The 17,047-nt window shown below is 42.8% G+C and overlaps 1 protein-coding gene across 1 annotated transcript; it reads left to right on the top strand.

Moving 5' to 3' along the window:
* Nucleotides 1–488: 488 nt before the first annotated feature.
* Nucleotides 489–15,986, top strand: cpeb2 (cytoplasmic polyadenylation element binding protein 2). Its single transcript, XM_020603372.1, is given in 11 exon segments — nucleotides 489–3,487; nucleotides 4,934–5,203; nucleotides 8,898–8,988; nucleotides 11,854–11,904; nucleotides 13,225–13,248; nucleotides 14,171–14,344; nucleotides 14,475–14,564; nucleotides 14,700–14,833; nucleotides 14,947–15,061; nucleotides 15,343–15,524; nucleotides 15,615–15,986. Coding segments are annotated over 11 exon segments (2,298 nt in total). The 5' UTR covers nucleotides 489–2,548; the 3' UTR covers nucleotides 15,843–15,986.
* Nucleotides 15,987–17,047: the final 1,061 nt, after the last annotated feature.

Here is a 17,047-nt window from a genome sequence, read left to right as displayed (position 1 = left end):
GGTTAAAATACAGGGTGTAGTTGCTTTATTTCTCACACTCATTTTAATATGAAGCATCCACACACAATCAGATTTTACAGACATGTTCAAGTTTATATTTGTTCCCTATGTACAGTACACACAGGAAAATCCAAAGATAAATACAAAAATGCAGAATTATGCTTCCAATCGATGTGTCACATTCTGTAGCAGGGAGAGAATGGACCCCACCCCCCCAGCACCACCCCTGTTTCCACCCCAGCCACCCTGGTTGACCCCCTCCCCCAGTCCATCATCAGCAAACACCAGCAGCTGGCAGCCTGCCCCATTTAACTCCCTCCAGCACTTACTGGGCCTGGGTAATCACTGGTGCTCAGCACTAACTGTGGCAACCACACCTGCCCCCTGACTGGTGGGCCTGTCCCATCTGGGACCTTATGAAGGGGAATTTCTGGGGGTGTCTTCTTACTTTTCATAACAGATCAAGGTGCTGTGAAATGGGAAAAGCAAATCAAGATATCAGCAAGCTGAGTCAAATCCGGTCATTGATGAGATTCATGTCATGTTGAAGCTGTGAAAATGAAAGTTGTCATTGCCAGAGCATGCATAAAATGCTTTGTAGCACTGGTGAATAGCAATATAACAATGGTAATGATAGTGTATGCGATCCAAAATAGATAGCTTCCTGTGTACACGCTTGGCAGACTCTCGGCAGTCACAACGCACTTCACAACAATTTTAATCTAAAAATATTCTCTGATTATTGGGTGAGGTTTTGAAGTTGCCAGTGTTTTTGTAATCAGGTGTTTTGATTAAAAAGGCATTGTGTATGTGACAATGGAGGGTGGAAAGCTGTACATAGTTTGTGAAGAGATGGGCCATCATTATTACCAATGAGCAGACGGTAGGCTGATCATGCACATTGCTTTGCTAGTCTGGTATCTGTCTCCCTCATTACAAACCACATTCACACACAGAGAGTGCAATGGTTTATTCACCTTCAGTCTTGAGAAGGGGAAATGAATGTCTGCGTATGTGATACAACAAGTAAGCCCCTGTGTTCACACCACTGGACTAACAAACTAATAATCTATAACAGCAGCTCATTTTGTACAAACAAGAAACTACCTGGAGTGTTGCTGATTTGCATCTTCCCAACGGAAGCCTATTGTGTATTTAATGTGAATAAAAGACACCTGGTATTCCTCTGCAGTATGAACAGTTGGCCTAAAACCCTTCATTATGTTCCCCTTTAGTCCTCAACCTCAAATGAACAGTCAGATAGGTACACTCGGGCTACATCCACTCTTTCTTATTACTAAAATAGAGCTCGTCTGTAGCCATGTAGCACAGGCAGATCAAATGGTAGGGTTGCCTGTCAGCTTTGAGTTCAGAACATGCGGTGAAGATTCATCCCCCTTGACACAAGCTGACATAGAAGACTATATTTAGCTCTTGGCGTCCGTGCGTAAAGTGACGCCGGCGCAGACGCACGTATAGTGGTTGTGGACTGCATACTGATAGGTACAAGCCGAAACACACTGTGCCGTGATGTATCTTTCGAGAGAACATTTCAGATAAAGAGACTTAAATGCCACAGTTATCCGCATAATGTGACATGTTAATCAAATGTTAAGCTTTGTGAAGGACAGCGGTCGGCTTTGAGTAAGAAGCCTCTTCTAGACTCGGAGGTTGACTGGAACATAAAATTAAAGAAATGCCTTTAGAATTAGGCTGAGTAATTTCAACATAGAACACAGGGCCTACTTAATTTTACAGCAGTTACGCTATATGACATCGCAATATAATTATTATTGTTGTGCTACATAAGAGATGTGCACTGTACACATTACGCGACTGGCCTACAAGCGTCATTACTAAGTGGTTAACAGAGACACAGCCTTACTACCGGTCTGCCACGGAATATTAATGATGCAACTCATTATATAGTGGGCTACTTTCCGAAACACCGGGGATTGGTGAGGGTGTAGGCCTACTGCGCTTTATGAATAATGAAAAAATGACGTAAACAATGCGGTCCTCTTTGCAGCTCGGGCTCGAGGCTCGGGGCGGGTGCACCGAGGCGTGATGCGGTCGTGACGTAGCTTCAGTCGGGGATCTTTAATCCTCTGCCGCAGCAGCACAGCCGGTAGCCAGAGGAGGGGGTAGTACGGTCGGACAGGAATGGTCCGAACAGGCTAGGCTAGCCTACTACAAGGCCGAGGAAGCTCGGTCTCTGGATAGATGAAAATATCGCCGAGTAAAACAGAGAATACGACTAGAACGAGCCGCTCGCGATTCGCATAGGCCAGACCCCCTCCTCTCTATCGCTGCCTTCACAGACATTTTCCTATTAAAGATCTCATTCAGAAACGCTGGTTAAATATATTTTCAAACGTATATTGGCCTGTTTGCACAATTTAAAAGCCAAATTAAGTGTTGTTCAGCCGGCTGTCGGATACTGCGCCTCGTCCTGCCGGTTTCCTGCGGCCACTTTGCTCCTGGTTCGCCCTTCAGCTGCGTCGCCCCGTCCCCGCTGTTCCTGTCAGCTGCTGCGCATCAGCAAAACATGCAGGATGAGCCTGTGGGGGTGACAACCACGCAACTGCCCCAGTCAACCGATGAAAAGGACAGCAACAGCAACACGGTCAGCAAATCCGGTAAGCAACCCAACCTCACCGCCAACCACGACAGCCTGAGCTCTTTGACGCCGGATTATAACCATCACACCCAGAAGACAGCTTTCCCCTCTTTCAATCGAGATCGTTTTTGCCCGACGCAGTCTATCTGTGACCTTCAGCACAGCCGAAAAATACATCAGCAGTTAAGTCAGCACACTGAGTTTAGCTCCACAGAGTCGCCCCCACCCCAGGGACATTTCAGTTACCTGCCGCAGAGACAGCCCTTCTCCAAGCCCGAGCCCAGCGCTGCTGACCCCTGCGGCTCACCAGTGGAAGAGGCTGAAGCCGATGCTGCGTCGCCATCGCCCACTTCCGTAAATCCAAACAAGATCCAAATGGACTCCCCTATCGCCCACCACATAAATAACGGCAATGGCAGCAGCAGCACCGGCAACATGTTGTCCGGAGGTCTCGGTGCCGCTTTCCCGAACCTCCCCACCCAGGAGATGCAGAGCGCCAGCGGGGGCTCGACTTCACCTTCCCTCCCTGGGTTCGGCACCCCTTGGTCAGTCCAGACCAACTCCTCGCCCCCGCCCGCACCTAATTCCATCAACCCTATCCACGCCAACGCCATTAACCAGATGCCCAGCACGGACTCTGAAAACAGCTTTTACCCAGGTATCCCCTCTTCCATCAACCCGGCCTTCTTCCAGAGTTTTTCAGCGAATCCGTGCGCCGGGATTAATGTGCAGGGCTTCGGCGGTCCATTCTCACCCCAGATAAATGTCCCTCAGCAGCCGCAGACCCGCAGATCCCCGGTCAGCCCCCAGATGCATCCCCAGCAGGGCGCCTTCCTGCAGCAGAGGAACAATTACAACCAACATCAGGTGAGCTGCAAAAGGACATAAATCACATGAAACTGACACAAGACGATAGGCAGCTCTCCAGCCGTACTTATCCTTCCATTTTATGACCAAAAATAAGCCCAGAGCCCACCATAACTCCATTCTTTTCAGACTATTTGAGTCCAGATGTTAGGTTTTCATCATTTTAAGTGACAGCCACTAATGGTATGCCCTTAGGTTGTGGGGCATCTTGTGACACTGCAGAGATAAAACATTGCCTTAAGAATTCTGTGTGCCTTTTTGTGTGGACGTTATGCAGCTGTAGTCTTTAAAGGACTAATAGTGTTTTTCCCCCCTTCATAATGCATTTGGCATGTCCTCTGAAAGGGCTGAAGTCACTACTCTTGAGGGAAAGGGAGGGAGGGGTGAACAGGGGGAACAAGGGAGCCTCACTGAATCTAGCTGTTGTTCTCGCCTGGAAGCTGGCAGTGGGATGCAGTCACATGGCGCTGGACCATCCCTGTCTTGTGGTGCACTCAGTGGGAATACAAAGGCTTGCAGCGTTTGGTGTTCTAAGCAGATGTTTATTTGGGTGAAATGAAGACGTAGTCACTAGGTGATGGTGGTGGTAGGGTGCGTGTACTGGGAGACAGGGGACCCTGAAGAAAGATGAACAATAGCAATAGAAGCTCACATGAAGGTTTAGATTATGCAGTAATCTTGGGGCCTGCGCGCTAGTAGCCTTCGGCTTCAGGTTTCTAATGTGATTTGCACATTGGGCGTATGTGTGTATGTAAGTGTGTGTGTGTGACTGGGTGTGCTTAAAGTGCATCTGTGGTGTTGCTGTTTCACTGTAATGCCTTGCTTTGATTACAAGAACTATGTATACATTTTAATAAACCTCCAAAGACCATCAGCCATGTTGGTCCCATCATCATAAAAGCAGACATTTTAAGGAGATGCAGGGGAAAGATTACATAATTATTATTATTATTTTGTCTGCTGAAATGCAAGTTTTGTACATATTCATGTACTACCCGGGAGTCCACATGGGTGTGTGCAGCAGAGCCAAAGCGAAAAGGACTTTAGATTACTTTGTGGAGTGAGTGTGCAAGAGACAGAAAGTTGATTGTCTTCTTTGTAAGATTTTCATGTGAAAGCATGCAGGACTAAGCAGGATGCGATTCAATGCATGATTAAGAGTGGACACAAGGTCCAGGTAGAGAGAGAGAGTGTGGTGGTGTCGCAGGGCACAGGATACTTAAGTCTTAAGCCTTAAAGCCCTAAATCTTCTTATCGACCCACTCGTTACAGGAGCAGATCAAGGCTGTGTCTGACAAGGAGAAAGGAAAAGATAGACAGGCAGGATGTAGGATCCAATGGAAATATTATTATAGATGCTAAAAATGTACAACAAGGTGAACATGCTCTTTGTAACATTCCATCTTCCCACCCTCTCCCCATGCCCACTCCACGATGCATGTGCAGCCCATGGTGAAGCCATCTCCCTGGGGCAGTCACCAGGGGAATGGCTGGGGCTCTGGGGGGATGTCCTGGGGCAGGGACCACCGCAGAGGGAGTGGCATGAGCATACCTGGCTCAGTCAGTCACGTCTCGCCCCTGAAGAAGCCCTTCTCGAGCAACGTCATCGCCCCTCCTAAGTTCCCACGCTCCGCAGGATCACTGGGGCCCAAGTCCTGGATAGAGGAGAACATGTTTCGCACAGACAGCAACAGCAACACCTTGTTGCCCCTTCAGGTATGTGTTCTGGGTCGTTCATACATTGGCTGGTGTTGCTGGTTTTGGAGGTTAATTGGTCAGGTGTGTGTACATGTCGTGAGTGGCAGGGTTTTGTTTTTGTATTACTGTGTGAGAGTCTGTGGCTGTAATGGTGGGAGACGAGTAGCAGAAGAGGCATACTCATCATCATTTGAATTAGAGATTAGCCAATGGTAATGATAAAGAGAAACTGAAGTGAAGGGTTCTTTAGGCATGCATACAGTAGCAGTCAGTAGATGCACATTACCATAAAAAGAACAGCAAAGTTAGCATGTTAGTCAAATAGGAGGAGTTGTAACTGATACACAGGTTTGCTAAAGGTGTAACAAAGCAAGGGATGGGCTGAAGTCATATTCAGGATACTAACAACTGTCAGCTCTGCTTCAGGTACCAAGGTTCTTTGTGTGGACGTCTAAAGGAGCCAGAAGGTCATTCCACGTTATAGTTACTGCATTGTTGTCTACTTAAGAAAAGCTTCAGGTTAACTGGTCTGTCAGTGGTTATAATGTTGAAATCTTAATGATGACTACAATACAGGGGTGTAGATGGTCACATCTGGTCCAGTGTTTGTCATATCTCACTAATTGCTTGGTTGTCTTCTACACAGCCAGCAACAAAATCCCTGTTTGTTCTCAAAATTAGATTTATCAATAAAAAGGTTAGTGATTTAAATAATTACATGTGACTTGTAACAATGGCTGACGTGTCTCTGGGTTATTCGGTGTTTGTGTCGATTGCAGTTAAGAAATTAGATGAAATAATTTATCACTAAATGACTGTTATGATATGCACATTGCATGCATACAGAATTGCATTTACCCAAGTGTATTTTATTATCATCATCATCGTCATCATAATCATTTATTACATTTTATTAATTGATATAATTTCCTGAAATTCCACAGTTTCATTGTCTGTTACTCAGTAAATTCCATGAAACTTCCAACCTAGTTCATCGGTTACTTTACCATGTATCTGTACTTCACTTGAGTATTTTCATTTTCTGTGACTTCGTACTTCGACTTCACTACATTTATTTGATAACTTCTGTTACTAGTTACTTTTCAGAATGAGACTAATTAAACAAAATATACTATAATTATCAGACTTTTATTGATCCCTGGTGGCTAATTTCACCAGATACCCAGCAGTATGTAAACTACTTCAGATTCTGCATATAAGATAGTTAACGTTAGCTCCATCTTTACCAGCTGCAACATTAAATGGGATGTACACAATAACACACAATAACTGTAATCCACATATATAATACACATTGATGTGAAATGTGCCATTGTGCAGAATGAGCACTTTGACTTTTTTATTTTAGTCTATTCTGATGCTAATACTTTTGTACTTTTACTTGCTGCCAGTAACATTTTGAATATAGGACTCTTACTTGTAACTCTTACTTTTGCTTAAGTAAACAATCTGGGCGATTCTTTCACCACTGCTCATTTAAACTAAAATAATGATATCACCTAAATAATGGTGTCTAAGTCATCCTGTTGCTATGAGCTCAAATTATTAGCGGTGTCAGTGCTTTCTTTTCCAGGAAACAAGCCCGACTCCATGGATTGTTAATTTCCATAAACAATGTCAGACCCAGAATTTTTCAGATTCCAAGTCTTTTCCTTCCTTCCTCTCTGTTTAATATTTGGCAGTCAGTGACACAGAGTTTCTCTGCTGTGTCATGTTTTTAACATCACACAGAGGTAGACTGCGGCAGGCAGGGGTGAAGCACTTTCACTAAGAGTACTATGCCTCTACCTGACAATACTATACTTCACAGTAATTTCTTTACCATTAATGCATACTGTCACATTAAAAACTATGTTCCTAAAGTAAAGGAACACTCTTTTACTTTAGGAACTTAGTGTAACGCTATCCACGTAACACCATGATCTCCATGGCCCTGTAGTAACGTGTGTTACAGCTTAACAACCCGTCCATCATGCCAGTGTTGGGCAGTGTCACTGAGTATATGGGGGAAAACTGTCTAACATCTGTATTGGCCCCAGAGGGCAGGTGTGTGAAGTTAGAAGGCGTTTACCAGACCTCGTCACCTCAGCTCAAGGCTCAGGCCCTGAGCTAAATTGAGTTTCACTGTGGGTAATGTAGGAAAAAGAATATTTGGAATTAAAAAAAGACAATATCTCTGGTTCTGCCGCATCAATTTTGATTCTTTTTTAAAGCTGTGTTTTGCACTCTTCCATTTGAGTTTTCTTCAGTTAAACAATTATAGTGTTTAAAATTCCATTGCAAAACACAGAGTTTTTCAGGATCAGAAGAATCAGAATCAGAATCTGCTTTATTGGCCAGGTGTGTTGGATACACGAGGAATTTGACTCTGGTACATCGGCTCTCAATGTGCAAACAGTAAACCAGCATAAGGCTGTGTAATATAACAAAACTAAGCAGTATTTACAAGCAACAGAAAATGCAAACAATGCAGAAAAAGCAGTATGAACAGACAGTAACAATGCAGACAACAAAGGAATGGTCTTTGAAATGAGATAATTAGGGATAAAAATAGAGTACTTTTTGTAAGTAACAGTGTTTCCATTACTCTGGATATTCCACAGACCTCTTGCTTTTCATTTAAAGTATACGTCTCTATTATATTCTTCTTATATTTTCGCTTGCTGTTTTTAAAGTGCCTTTAGATTGTGTTACTGTTTATCTACTTTATATTTCACTTGTGTTGTGTGGCATTCACTGGGGACAGCAAAGTAAGAATTTCATTGTACAGGGAAACATGATTCCTTACTGTGCACATGACAATAAACACTTGGACTTTGACTTTAAAGAGCTCTGGACCAAAGAAATGGTCCCAGCTGACATGGCTGACAGTGTGTCCGGTAAACGGTGCACTGTCACTGCAGAGAAATGTTGCTGCTGAGCATCACAAATGAAACTCCTTTCACTTCCACTGTATTTATACGACGGAGGAACTATCAGATGCAGATATTTCCAAAATTAAAAGAAAGACAAAATGATCTGCATACCTTGATACTATTAGAGGTAAATGAGAACATAAATCCTAGTTATAAATGATAATATAATATAAATAAACGATTTAAACTCACTAAAATGCCTTCTAACGAAACTCTTTATTGTTTGTTTTCTACTAAAAATAAAAGTGAAAACAACACACTCACACACACAGCCTGCAACTGTTTGTATTAAATTGATCATTAATCTTTTATGTTAGGTGGGGCGAGCTAGGTTAGGTGCTAGTCACCAGAATATTAACCATATGAGTCTGTCATAGCAGGTCATTAAGGATGACTATCTCACTGGCAGAGCTGATGAGCTCATAACCTCCATCTCAGCTCTCCGGCTAAATGCCACTCCTGGTTTTGGTTTCCATTCTCTCTCTGTCTGCCTCTGGGAACAAGGCCAAAGATCCTGGGAAATCCATCATATGGACTGCTCACAAATATACCTTCAAATTCCTAAAGTGAATATAAATACGGAAAGAATGTTAATCCCAGTGTGAGCTGCTACACGCTGTGAAATCTCTTACGTGTTTAGCCATACTTCAGAGACTTTGTAATTCATAAGCCAGAAAGTGTGTTAGAAACCTGAGAAATTAGACCCAAATTATGGCTTGTGTTTGTTTTGTTAGCTCCAACAGTTGGATGATATAAAACCACATATTTTTTTATAGGACCGCTCCAGAATGTACGACAGTCTGAACATGCACTCCCTGGAGAGCTCTCTGATTGACATCATGCGAGCTGAACAGGATCCGATGAAAGGTAAGATTGCCTTTCCCTTTCTATCTACACGTGGGGGAAGGGGGGTCAGAGTGAGGTGATCATGTTCAGAGACGAGGCCTAACATCGTGCAGAGTGACTTGGTGAGGGGAACTGCTCCCAGAGCTGTGTTGCACATTTGCATGACCCTCCAGCTCCGGTCTGTTGCTACTTAACCTGGGCAGCAGGCACAGCTGAGTCAGGAGCAGAAGAGGCAGAGACGAGGAACCACAGTGCTTTTCTGATTAGTTTCAGATGGTTTGTGACAGATCAGACACAGGCGTATCACACAAAACACATGATGCATAAACAGTCCTCAGTTTCTTTTTAACTATTCCTCATGGCGGTGGCAAGGAGAGAATGTTCTGTATTGTGACACTGTCCTAGCCTCCTGGACTCAGCTGCTGGACATCAGAGGAGCAGTGTCAAATAACTGCACTGTCCTTTCCCTCCTCTGCTGCTTGTAGCTCATTTACAGCCTTCACATCCCACCTACACTTGCATGTTTAAATATAACCCAGAAATAACAACACTGGTAAAACCCAAGCATGCATACACTGAGTTGTTGTTTGTTTTCACAAGTAGATGCACCAAAGGTCTTCAGCAGGTTTGATTATTTGTAGGATTCATTATAAACCTGCTGCCATCAGGACTCAACCTGCGCCCTCCATTCGTGGGCGAGTCCCTTGTTTTTCCTGCAGGAGCAGATGGAGGGGACACGGGCCAGTGTGCACAGCAAAGAGAGAGGCATAGAGACTAATTTTAGATGTGATCACGCTTTCACACACTGTGTATGACAGCCAAGAGAGGAGACGAGAAGGAAGGAGGGCTTTCAAGGCTTGGCCCTTCCATTTATAGCATTACCATGGCTAACACAACAGAGGCTAGCAGCTCCCAAATACAGGAGTTATTACACCATAATAGTAACACTGCAAGGGGAAATTAAATGCAATGGCAATAAAAAACTAGTGCACTTTCAGCTTTAACTTTTTTTTAAATCCATGTTTTCTTTGTAATATATTTGTGTATCCTGCTTGTTGCTAATTAACATCTAAAGCCAGTGTGTAAAATTCTGACACTGGTGCCACCCAGTGGTAGTGCCAAAGGAAACACTGATACAACACAACACTACTCACATAGTGAGGTTTAGAGCTCTATTCTCCTGCCAGTGCAACTTCTGCGTTGCCTCATTTACAGTCCTTTGGCAGTTTTCCTCGGTGCACGTCTACTTTTTGCTGTGTATTGGTGTGTTTGGTATTTTCCTACCATGAATGAATGCGCTTATGCTGAGGTAGGGGGAGAGGTGCACTTGAAGCCAAGTGTATGCTGATTAGGCAGCGCAGTGTACTTTCGTTGCTCGTTTTGACCCCAAATAGCAATAACACCTGCTCAGACTGCATCTTATCGCATTCATAAGTGTATCTGCAATTTTCCTGACAAGCACCTAGACCGGGAAGCACGAGATCAGGTACCCAGATTAATTTTAAAGGCCACACCAACCTGCAATTAACCCTTAAATCCACAACTGATCTGCTGGAATTCACTTTGAATAATTTATTGTGTATCATGAATAAGATAAATAAACAAGTATGTGGCTATAGTCACACAGTGTTGTGCACATCAGGACGCACCATCTGTAGCCTACTCACAGGATGCAGCCAGAGGTGATCTGCAGTCAGTGTTTGGAAATCCAAATCCACATTAAAAATTACACACACTAACACATGAAAGCAGCTCATGAGCCAAGATAAATAGCAAACACCCTACAGACGTCTTCATTAATCCTGTTACGCAGCAGGTAAAGTCAGTCCGACCACACTGTGGCTGCTGTCACTCTTAAGGTAGAGTTTCTTCAGATGAACAAGTTACACACACACATACCTTCATCACTACCATTAATACTACACGTTGTGTCTGTTTTTGCATTTTATGGTGGTTTGACAGCTTTGAAAGCAGCAGATGGAGATAAAGTAGACGACACATCCACTGGCTGTGAGCTCTGATGGACCACAATCAGTTTCACCATAAACACTGTGATTACAACATGATTTCATTGTATTATTTTAAAAACAGTGAAACGTTTAGAAGGTTACGTGAGACCCCTGTGGATTTCACTCACTATATACAGCTGTGAGTAAATGACACCATACAACTGCTGCTGGTTACAAGGTCAGACTTTTTTCTTCCATGCACAAACGTTGGTCAGTGATATTAGCAGACTGCTGAGTGAATATTTACGTGCACTACTTCTACTTAAACTGTTTTGTCACTGTCAATTTAAGAATGGAGAACATAACTGGCAGGAGAAGACGATACAGGGAAAGAAACTCGCCTCTTGTGTATATACATATATATGACATCAGTGGCGTCAGTCAGGTTTCTGCCCTGCTCCTTAGAGGGGATGAGAGGAGCTGGTTTGATTGGACACAACTAAAGCCAGCCCTGGCTCCACCTGCTCACCTGCATTCCTCTATAATAATGTATTCCACCCCACCTATAAAATGCACTCAGTAATGCCTGACTGTGCACGAACGTGTGCTGTGTCTGTGGTCACCAAAACTGCAAAACACCGTTGAACACGCCCATATTCACTTCATTTTAGCGCTGCACCCTTTTGCAGGATATAGAGCTAATGGCTAAAATGCAGCACTCAGTCTATACCAACTGTCCCTGCTGACCATAGTGCTCGACGTGGGCATGCGACAAGGCTGCTGTAACACATTCACAGGCCCAGTAGTTGTATGTCTGTGCGTATTGTGTGTGTGTGTTCTTACTGTCTTGTCCCTTGTATTGGCCTTGCCCTGTTGTCTCCATTTGCTCTGTCTCATCCCTATTTGTGTGTGTGTGTCTCTGTGTTTCTCATGCCAGGCCGTGTGGGATGCCCTAACCCCGGGGCCGACGGCCTACTCATGCTCAATGGTAATTATCTCTTAGCACCATCTCCCTCTGTGTCGCCAACTCTCATGATGCTTCCACTCTTACTCTTTAGCACATAGTATTTGTTTCAACAAATCTATTTGCATTTGCAAAAAAAAGGTTTGATTTGTCATCAAACTGTCTGTGCAGTGTCTCTGGGCTCCACAGGCATCACTGCATAATTCTCTGAATTGATGATTTTGTCCTTTTTATGAATTTGCTTAATTAAAAGTCAAGCTCCACCATCCTAACGTCATCTGACGGTGCTCACATAGTGAGGAGTGCTTCCGTTGTTTACTAAGTCACATGAGGATTTTGAATGCACCGCAGTCCTTTGTCACATCCTCTCATTAAGATGTTAACTTTCAGGGCCACAGAGAATAACTGTAGCCTCGAAGACTCTTTTGAGTCTCACATGTGGACACATGTCATGTTGGTGCCAAAAATGTTATGTTATCTGGTTTTGTCTCAGCAGGACACAAATGTGGTTCAGATGGCATTTACAAATACTTACACAAACTTATTATTATTATATCTGGTGTCGTCTGGTTTTTGCTGTTTCCTCCTGAAAGCCAGTGGTGAGAAATGAGGTTATTTATTTTATTTTTTTATTTATCTATTTTGTCATCTGTTGGAGGCGGTTTTAGACTCATGTCACTGAGACCATACATGCTGCTGGGATGAGCCTCATTGCCCCTGGCAGAGCACATCCAGGGCTTTTTAGTGATATAAGATATGTGGGGTTGAAATTGACAAGGTCATTTTTCTAGTTTGCCAAGTGGCTCCCCTCACGTCTGGTAAACTCCATTTAGAAAGAGGATAGGTTTATTTTTTCACAGCAGTGTAATACATTTATTTGCCAAGGACATGGCTTTGTATGCAGTCTGTAGAGATGTCACAAGTTTCGTTATATTGTATTTCATCTTTTACTGTGCAGTGTGCAGTAGTAGACTATAAATGGAAACTTCAGATGCCCATTCTATGTCTTGATGTTTAAAACAAGTGATACCGTATATGCTGGGTTTTGTTTGTGTTGCTCTGAAGTGTATTGTCCCCAAGACATAATGTAGGAAAAAGAAAAATGACAGAAATGGAATTTCTGGATCTCAGGACAATGTAAAATAAACTGTTTTATGGTAATCTAGTATATTTTTGTATATGGAAACTTTGAATCTGAGTTTATTTGACCCTGACTAACCTGATCTAATTATATTATCTTAGTTGAAGAAAGCGATGATAAATTAACTCCAGATTTTAGTGTATTTAAAAAATACTTTGATAAATGTCTGCACAGCTGAAACTTGTACTCTTTTCCACATGCAGCCAGGAGCTATGGGAGACGTCGAGGTAAACCCAGCTTCCTACAACATTCACATTTAGCTGAAGCACTATGGCAGTCATGCATCTGCTCTATGAAAACTCAATGTGTTCAATATTAAATGAGTAAAAAAGACATTTGGCTATTGTAGTAATGAAGTCTGTAAAATATATAAATGAAGCAACAATTTGTGGAAATACTGAGAAAGCTGTAAAATTAAATTCACTGATATAAAATGATATTTCATCAGTCATTACAATTTTTATTGGATATCTTTTTTTTCTTCAAAATACTCTTTTTCAAAAGTTTGTTTTTTATTTTATATTGGGATTTTTCCCTGGGATATTTTGACTTCATGTTCAAGTTCATGTGTTTCCCAGTTTTCACTGCAGAAAATGCTTTTATAAAATAAAAATGCATTTTGTATATAAAAATACAAACATTTCCAGAAAGCAATAAAAATGAAATCTGTTAATATGATAAGGAGAAGGCTGAAAAAGCTTTTCATAAGTTGATCCCTAATCATTTCTTAAAATATTTCACAAATGATTATTATTTTATATACAATTTATTCATATGACCATCTTTTTTACAGTTACTTGTTAATTTAACATTGAACACTTTAACAGTTTGGTGTTCCACCCTCGTAGCGACCGTGGTAACAGCTTTGTTCCACACAGCCTGCCTTTCCTCAGTCTCAGACCTGGAAAAAAAATAAACTGTACATAATCCTTGCTTTAAGCTGGTGCTTTATCTCACAACCACTCACTTAGAAACTGCAGTGCAAGCAGGCACATTATTTTTCCTGCCACAGCAGGGACATAAAATACCATAAAGGAGAGGCAGGTTCTGTAATTAGACTGGGGTTAGATATACATTTGTGAGTGTTAATAGCATATTTGACATTCACTGTAGCCTTAGCTGCCTTTTCCCCCCGTTTTTCTCCACCAGGTCGTTCCTCTCTGTTCCCAATTGATGACAATCTCCTTGATGATGGCCATGGCAACCAGGGCGTCCCAGGGGTCCTTGGCTCCCCCAGTTGCTACCCCCATCAAAACGGGGAACGCATTGAGCGCTTCTCCCGTAAGGTGTTTGTGGGAGGATTGCCCCCTGACATCGATGAAGGTGAGGACAACTAGAATATAGTATTTTATGACAGCATTGTACAGTACTCATGGTCTTTGGTCATTCTGCTCTATCAACCATTTACTCTCTCTCTTCACCTGCCTGTTGTTTCTTTTCCACTTTTCTTCAGATGAAATAACTTCAAGCTTTCGCCGCTTTGGCCACCTGGTGGTGGACTGGCCACACAAAGCAGAAAGCAAATCCTACTTTCCACCCAAAGGTACCGACAAAAGCAGCCAGCCCATGTTAGACAAACATTCCTGACTGCTGAACACTGTTTACATTGGGTTTGGATGGTGTGAAGCTGAGATGCCAATGAATGAGGCGTCATTTGAATACTGATAATCCAAGGCAGGAACATACAGTATGTCGCATGCTTAATGCCCAAACTGTGAGGAGAGCTCGGTGCAGGCTCTGATTGAAGCCTGCATGGAGGAGGATGGGAAGCTCTACCTGTGTGTCTCCAGCCCCACCATCAAGGACAAACCTGTGAGCTCAACAGCACCAGCTCACACAACAAAAAACAAAGACCCAGTTCTGTCATTGAAATTTGTCTTGAATAACAAAAGAAGAGATGTAATTTGGTTTGGCTCTGACCTCAGGTGCAAATTCGACCTTGGAACCTGAGTGACAGTGACTTTGTGATGGACGGATCTCAACCCCTGGATCCCCGCAAAACCATCTTTGTGGGAGGCGTTCCTCGTCCCCTGAGAGCAAGTAATTATACTTTTCATCTCAGTTTCTCTTTAGGAACTAATAGAGATTCAGCAGCTCAGACACACGGTGACATATTACAGTAGAAGATCAGATGTATGTTTAATGTGAATAATGTGTGTCTGAGACTACAAGTCCCACCAGCTACCACAGTCTGACAGTGTCTCACCCTCTCTCTCTCTCTCTCACACACCCTGCTGTGTAACACCCTCTTCTCCTCTTATAACTTTTCTTTATCCCACCTGTCTGTTCTGCTTTATTCTTTACATTTACTCTCTGACTAGTTGAGCTGGCCATGATTATGGATCGCCTCTATGGTGGAGTCTGCTACGCAGGAATCGACACCGATCCAGAGCTCAAATACCCGAAGGGTGCGGGACGAGTGGCCTTCTCCAATCAGCAGAGTTACATTGCTGCCATCAGTGCGAGATTTGTCCAGCTGCAGCACGGGGACATTGACAAACGGGTACAGCCTCCCCTTCATTATCAAATTCGCAGTTTCCCATTTTACATAAAGTGTCAGTAATTATTTCTTCTCCAAAATGTGTGCACGCAGGTGGAGGTGAAGCCCTATGTCCTGGATGATCAGCTGTGTGATGAGTGCCAGGGTGCTCGCTGTGGAGGGAAGTTTGCTCCCTTCTTCTGTGCTAATGTCACCTGTCTGCAATACTACTGCGAGTTTTGCTGGGCCAACATCCACTCCCGCGCCGGTCGAGAGTTTCACAAGCCCCTGGTCAAAGAGGGAGCTGACCGCCCACGCCAGATTCACTTTCGCTGGAATTAGAAGTGTGACCGTAGCCGTGCTGACGCAGTCAGAGGGAAGGGAAATGAAACAGTGGCTAACAGGAAAAAGAGCATCGCTCTGCCTCTCCTGCTCTCCTAAGCAGTATAATCCAGTACGTAACACTATACAGTATATACTACATATATATATCAGGCTCTGACAACTCTACAACTAGTTTGTGGTACTTTCATCTTTTCTAAGAGGAGATTTAAGAAGAAATTGATTTTTGTAGGTTTTTTTATTATTATTATTTTTGTATGTGAGATTTAAAGTAGATATGGGAATGTTTTTGCATGGGGGCAGCTTGTCTGTCTGTGTGTCTGCTGCTAGCCACCCCACAGTGCATGTAGTTCACGACTGTTTCTGGGAAAACCTTGATTCTCTAATGTTGATGCCTGCCCCAGGTCATTAACCAAAGGTAGCAACAAGATAGGAAGCATCAAATTGATACATTTCTGCTGCAAAACAAACAGTTGTTTTTTGGGGCCACGGGCTCTTTCTTCTTGTTAGAGAGTTTATTAAAAACAAAAGATGTTAGGGTTCTTTCTGTGCTCATACTGCTCCATAGAGTGATACCTCAAAACACAAAATCTGGTCTCCGCTAACTGTATTCCACATTTGTACTTAAGCTCTTTTAGAAGCTTTGCTGCTATATATACATATATATGAATAGATGTGTAGGTATTATATTTAATGCCATTTATAAACCAGAATCATGTAAAAACAAAATGCAGTATGCACTCAACCACTAATGGCCCCCATTGCTGTGGAAAGAATTAAAGTGCATGTTATGAAAACAGATACACAACTAGCATGCAGCATAGATGTGAGGGAAAAAATGCAAATAAAATAATAACAAAAAACCACTGACATCGTGATTAAAGACGAGACAAAATTTTCTAGTGAGTAGCATGACCATCGATTACAGAAGCCGACGAGGGCAAAAAATCAGATGAAGCTAAATAGCATAAGAGACATATTTAAACTTGCATGTATTGATGTTTCTCTGTTGTTTGATCTATTTACATACTTAACAATACAAAAAGTGATATTGGTTCTAATGTAGACTTAGTGGACGCCATCGTTTTGTGACAGGGTGGCTTGTATGGCAAAACAAACAAACAAAAAAAAAAAACACCCGTTGAAGCAGAGAAGCAGAGTGGTGTTCAGTGGTTTGTGTTTGTGTGTTGTCCCTGTGCTGTGCG

This window comes from Monopterus albus, unplaced genomic scaffold (assembly GCF_001952655.1).
Source record: "Monopterus albus unplaced genomic scaffold, M_albus_1.0 scaffold61.1, whole genome shotgun sequence".
NCBI classification, from domain to species: domain Eukaryota; kingdom Metazoa; phylum Chordata; class Actinopteri; order Synbranchiformes; family Synbranchidae; genus Monopterus; species Monopterus albus.
This window is presented reverse-complemented; position numbering and strand designations above follow the sequence as displayed.